Below are 6,067 nucleotides of genomic sequence, written 5' to 3' on the forward strand. Positions count from 1 at the left end.
ATGGAGAGCGGTCGCGGGTGTTGTGCAGGGCGTGTGCCTGGCCCCGGGACACTGCTACGCTGCCAGTGGGCACTGGGATCCAACATGCTGCCTTGGCAGCTTCTGCCCGCTGCCGGTGGTGGTGCCGGGACTGATTGGTGGCTGTGAGTTTGCAAAAGGAGCGATTTCCCCTCCTCCCTCGCGGCCGGGGCCGCCATGGCCCCTGAGGGGATGGAGCTGGAGCGGGGCGCCCCCTGCTGGCCGGGAGTGCTCCCTGCAGCACCCCCTGCTGGCCGCGGTTATAACTGCCACAAAAACCAACAGCGCTGAGCGGGAGGGCAAGTTCTGCGTTTGTGTTGTTGGTTCTGTTCTGCTTTATAAATTTCCTAGTAAAGAGCCCTATTACTTTTCTTACACTTTTGCCTGGAAGCCTCATCATTTTTGAAATTAAAACAAATTTTAGACATGTGTCTTCTTTCGATTCCAGGAATGTTCCCACTTTCCATGTGTCCTAGGGTGACGTTATGATGCTTGTATCCCCATTCATGTGTTCTGTTAATGTTGGATATTATGTTCTGTAACTTTAAGACCGGCTCTGAAGAGGGAAAGTTTTGTTTTGGTTTCCTTATCAGCCTGGCGGGACACAGAGACTGCAGCTTTTGCTTTTGCTGCTTTTGCTTTTGCTGCTTTTGCTCTCTCGCTCTTGCTTGCTTCACTTCTGCTTGCTTTTGCTCTTTAGCTAGTTCAGCTAAACTGTCCAATTTCTTCCCAGACGGTTTCTCCTTTCCTTTTTCTGATCATTTCGAACCTGCTCCGGACTGGGACCTGAGAAACACCAAGATCCTGCACCTTCTGGCCTGCAGCAGCTCCCCCAGTGCCGGAGGGACTGAGAACAGAGTGACCACCCCCAGAGAGACTTTCTGAATTTGTCATCTTTTTCAGAGCGGTGTCATCCGGTATTGTTCATTAGTGTGCTGGGGGGTGCTGTGCTTGTTAAATAAACAGGTTCTTTCCACTCCTCTCCGAGAAATCCTTCTCGAACCGGTTGGGGGGAGGGGCTGTGTGGGTTTGCTTACTGGAGGAGCCCTAATTTGGAAATTCTCCTCCAAATTTGCCCTAAACCTCGACACCATGGCAGATATTTCTCATTTAAATGAGTTGCCAACTCCTGGGTTCCAGTGTGGATGAGACAGACAACCCAAGAGCAGACACAGTCAGGGAGTTGGCCACCTCATGGTCTGCCTTTTGAGCCATTAGGGCCACCAAGGGCCCTCTCCCCAGCTGGCACTTCTGGTCATGTGGACACTCAGGAGCTGGCTTTGGCAGAGTGTCATGCTGTCCCCAATGTGCCAAGGCTGACAGACTGATGGACAGATGGGGCCCTGTCTCACCAAAAGCAAGGCCTGACCCACCCCTGCCACATGGAGGTGTTCCAAAATGTCTCCAGACATCAAACTTTTCCTGTCTCTGACACCCCACCCTGTGCCATGGCCTGATCCCGATGGCCCTGGGACAGGGAGAGGCTCTGGAACCCCCCCAGGGCCTTTGTGACATCATGGTGTGGGGAACACAGCAGAGGAGGGGTTTGGGACAGAGGACAAGAGAATCCAGAGCCTCCTGAAGGCCACTTCAGAACAAGGAAGGTCCAGGGCCCTGCAGGTTCCCCTAGTGGAGAAAATGTGCTGGGGCAATCATCTGGGATTTGCCTCTATTTTGGGGGCTTTCCCAGGAAATCATTCGTTTTCTGATCCTTTGGACTCTGCACCTTGTTGCTGTTTCTGTTGGTTTTATTCTCTCTCATTGCTGTTTCAGGAAATTGTTCTTCTCTCAGCCCTTTGGCATCTTTGTGCCCCCACGGGGAGTAAGAGGGGCAGTTTTTAGTGGCAGCACAGACACGAGTGGGTGCCCATGGGTGGGGACTCCCAGTGCCCCCAGTTCCCCCCAGTGTCACAGCACATTCCCGTAGATGTCACCGGGTTCCCGTGGTCGCCCCTGGGGTCCCCGCAGCTCCGCGTAGGTCACCTGGGGATCCTGGAGGGTGGTGGCACGGGGGGACGCTGCGAGAGACACGGGCTGTGGGATCTGGGTGGGGTGACACTGGTGGGTGACGTGTCCCTCTGCGCGTGTCCCCCCTGTACTCACCCCCTGCCCTCTTGGTGACCACGACGTGGGTGTACAGCACCTCCCCCTCCTCTGGGGGGGCTGGGGGATCCGGGGGGGCCCTGAGGGAATTAAAGGGGATGTGGGGGAGGGAATGGGAGATCTTGGGGGGTTCAGGTAAAAGGGGAGAGTGTGGTTTGAGCCTCCCACTCACCTTTCCTGGTGCTTCCTGGTAGCTGCAAAAGAAAGAGAGGAGGAGTCACTGTGGAGTCCCAGGGCCCTGACCCCTGTCAGGATTGCTGAACCCCCATGGGATGCCCAAGCATCCCTGAAGCCCCCCAGAATCTGTGAACCTCTCCAGTGGCCCCAACCAAGTCAGCCTCAAACACCCAAACCCAGCTGGGACAAATACCACCAAACACCCCCAGGGCCCCCGTGAAGAACCCCAAACATCCCTGCAGGACCATCCAGCAACTGCCCAAACCCTACAGGACTCCCAGCCAAAGTCACATTTCTGGGGCTGTGGGTGCTGCCCTATCGCTCCTCAACTATGTGGGCCTCTACGGCTCCCTGGGACCCCCGTCCCTGTTGTCACCCACCCACACGGTGCCACCAGTGCCAGGCAACGACACCCACGATCAGGAGCAGGAACAAAAGGGCCCCACTGACCCCTGCAGCCACAGCAAGAAACAGAGGGGGACACATCAGGGTCACCCATCACCCCTAGGGTCTTGCATCCCCGAGTAACCCTGTGTGACTCCACCTGTGACCCTGTGTTTCTCTGTGTCCCACGCTGTCACCTCCAGGGCCAGCTCAGGGCTGAGTGCCCGGAACACGCGGTGCCCGTCCTGTCCCAGCTGGTTGGTGGCCACGCACTGGTAGGTGCCCGAATGTCCCATATCGATGGCCCTGAGCTCCAGGAGGGGACCCTGGGCCACCTCCTTCCCGTTGTGCAGCCAGGTGAAGGTGACAGGGGCTGAGCCCACCTGCACTGAGCAGTGCAGGGTTACGTTGTCACCTGCATGCACCTGGTGTGATGGGGGACTGGGGATGATGGTCGCATTGGCCACAGGCACTGTGGGGACATAAAGAAGGCTGGCACTGGGTGAGGTGGGATGGGGGTGCTGCGGTTGGGGTCACCCCCAGCCCAAGGGTCCCGCTCACCCAGGACGGTGACATTCAGGGGGTCACTCTCGGCCACGCTGTCCCCATTGCTGACCCAGCATCGGTACTGGCCGCTGTCATTTTCCCCAGCGTGGTGCAGCTCTAGGTGGGAGCTGCTGCCCAGCAGTGCCCCTGAGCCCTTCCGGTGCCAGGAGAAGGACAGGGGACCTTTCCCTGCGGCCACCGTGCAGCTCAGCACCAGGCGGTCCCCCAGTGCCACCTGTCCCCTGAGGGGCTGTCCTGACAGGGACACGCCCGAGAGCCGGACCCCTATGAGAGGAGGTGACAGAAGGGGACAGTGAGGGACCTGGGGGGTAAGGGAGGGGAAGAGGGATCCCAGTGAGGGAGAGGCTGCGAAGAGACTGGGGGATCTTGAAAGGGACTCCGAGGAAGGATGGGAGGTCAGAGAAGGGACACCTGGTGAGGGAGGGGGCTGACACCAGGGAGGGTACAGGGACCCAAGGGAGGGGATGGTGAGGCCTGGGGAATGTGATGGGACTTCAGAGAGGGGGGAGGGGACCTTGGGAGGGGTGAAGGGACCCAGTGAGGGATGGGGTTTCCTGGCACTGATGGAGGTCCCCAGAGAGTGATGGGGGACCCAAGCAGACTGTGAGGGATCCCCATGCCCATCTCCGTACTCACTGCGCACCGTGACACGGAGCCGGGCTCGGCTCTTCCGCACGACCCCCCCTTGGAGTGCACCTGGCAGCTGTAATTCCCTGAGTGGGAGACCCCCAGGGCGGGCACCAGCAGCTGCGGGGACCCCTGCAGGCCCCCCACCACCTGCCCATCCCGGTAGAACACGTGCAGGAGGGGGGCTCGGGGCCGCAGGGGGCTGGGGGTGCTGAGGCAGCTGAGAGTCAGGGGGGACCCCTGGTGGGCTTTGGGGGACCCTCCAGCACCGGCACCAAGAAGAGCTCAGGGAAGGAGAGGGGAGGTGAGGACTGTGACTCTGAGTCTGCTGGGAAGGGGCTTTGGAGGTGTCAGGAGATCAGAATTCCAACTGTGGGGGTGCTCACCGTGCACTGTCACTGTCACTGTTGCTGACCGTGAAAGAAAGGGCCTCACAAAGCCACTGCAGCTGTAGTGACTGCTGTGGTGCAGCTGCAGAGGGGACAGGGACAGCTCGGTTCCCCTGAGGGACCCCCACAGATCCTTCTCCTCCCAGTAAAATCGCACCCTGGTGACTGGGTTGTCCTTCCGGCCCCGGCAGCGCAGTGTCACTGTGTCCCCCTCCAGCAGTGCCCGTGCTGGCACCTGCAGCACCAGCTCATCTGTGTGACAGGAGGGTCCCATCTCACTGAGAGGCTTGAGACAGGTCCAAGGAGGGTCCCCATGGCACGGGGGACATGTGGGTGCACTGGGATGAACTGGGATTTTCCTGTGTGCAGGGCACCACACAAGGGATGTGAGGCCACCCACAGAGTGGAGCCCACCCAGATCTATCAGCGCCACCCAGATGATTTAAGATCCCCACTCACCATCTAAGACTCTAACGGGGGGGCTGTGCCCACTGCCAGGTCTGTCACACGTGTAGGTGCCACTCTCAGTGACACTCAGGTGGTCGAGTCCCTGCTGCGCCCAGAGCTGCCCATCCTTATACCAAGTTGTGGCACCGGTGGTCCCCGAGCCCTGGCAGGTCAGTGTCACCCGGTCCCACAGCACCGCCGGCCTCCAGGGGGGCTCCACCAGGAGCTGGGTGGTCTGGGCACCTGTGGGTGACAGGGGACACCAGCCTGCCAGTGCCAGTGTGGGGCTGGGGACAGTGGGGTGGGGCCACGGCATCCCCTAAGGACTCATCAGCAAGGCCGAGGGTCTGGGCTGGAAGGGAGAAGGGACAGGGCTGGGTGAGGGTGGCACCATGGAGACAGAGGCACTGGGGGCACAGGGTGTGGGAGATGTCCCCAAACTGTCCCCATGTGGACAGCAGTACATTCCTGTCCCCCTTCCTCTATCCCCACATCCACCCCATGGCTCTGGTGACCTCATGCTCTTGCTCTGCTTGCATTGGAGACCTCAGGGGACCCCACAGCCCCCCTGTGCCCCCTCCCTTCCCCATCCCCGGGGTGTCAGGCCCGTGCCCGGGGCAGTCACCCCACAGGAGCAGCGCCACCTTCCCGGCCATCCCGGTGTCTCCAGCCATGTGCACTGGCTGTCACTCGCTGCCGGGGGTGGCTGTCCCCTGGCTGGTGGCTCTTTGGCCAAAGAGGAAGGAAGCGAGGTCGGGTCTCGTCCTCATGCATAGGTGGCACCTGGTGGGGGCTGGGTGGCCACAAGCTGGGGACAGGCTGTGAGCAGGGTGGGGACAGGATGGGGACAAGGCTGGCTGGGACAAGGTGGGACTTGGGGTTCTCAGGAGTGGGGGGCTCAGAGGGTTTGGGAATGGGGAATGGGTGTCCAGGGGATGGGGGGTCCCAGGGATGGGGTCCCTGGGAATGGAGGTGCTGAGGAGGGAGAGTCATTGGGAATGGGGGTGCCATGGGAATGGGGGTGCCCAGGGCTTGGGGGACTCAGGGATGGGAGTCCCAGGGGAACATGGGCTACAGGGATTTGGGGTCATGGGATGGGGATGCTGGGGGAAAGGAGGGTCCCATGGGAGTGGGGGTCCTGGTAGAATCAAGGTCCTGGAGGAAGGAGGATTGCAGGAGATGAAATGAACAGGAGAGGTGTCGCAGACATCTTTCATGAAAAATCCTTTCTTAGGATTTTTCCTTGTGAGAAGCTGCAGTTTCAGCAACCAAAAGTAAACAATGGTTATCTGCTGCTGTGGAATGCAACTGGTAGACCCATGATTGGTCTCCTGTGGGTGTTTGGATTTCTTGAC

The 6,067-nt window shown here is 59.8% G+C and overlaps 1 protein-coding gene across 1 annotated transcript; it reads right to left on the reverse strand.

Moving 5' to 3' along the window:
• Positions 1–1,926: 1,926 nt before the first annotated feature.
• LOC143696206 (Fc receptor-like protein 3) lies at positions 1,927–5,486 on the reverse strand. Its single transcript, XM_077191906.1, is given in 11 exon segments — positions 1,927–2,036; positions 2,294–2,315; positions 2,880–3,154; positions 3,244–3,513; positions 3,886–3,933; positions 3,936–4,118; positions 4,121–4,164; positions 4,265–4,517; positions 4,725–4,958; positions 5,047–5,064; positions 5,357–5,486. Coding segments are annotated over 11 exon segments (1,587 nt in total).
• Positions 5,487–6,067: the final 581 nt, after the last annotated feature.

This window comes from Agelaius phoeniceus, chromosome 31 (genome assembly GCF_051311805.1).
Source record: "Agelaius phoeniceus isolate bAgePho1 chromosome 31, bAgePho1.hap1, whole genome shotgun sequence".
NCBI lineage: Eukaryota > Metazoa > Chordata > Aves > Passeriformes > Icteridae > Agelaius > Agelaius phoeniceus.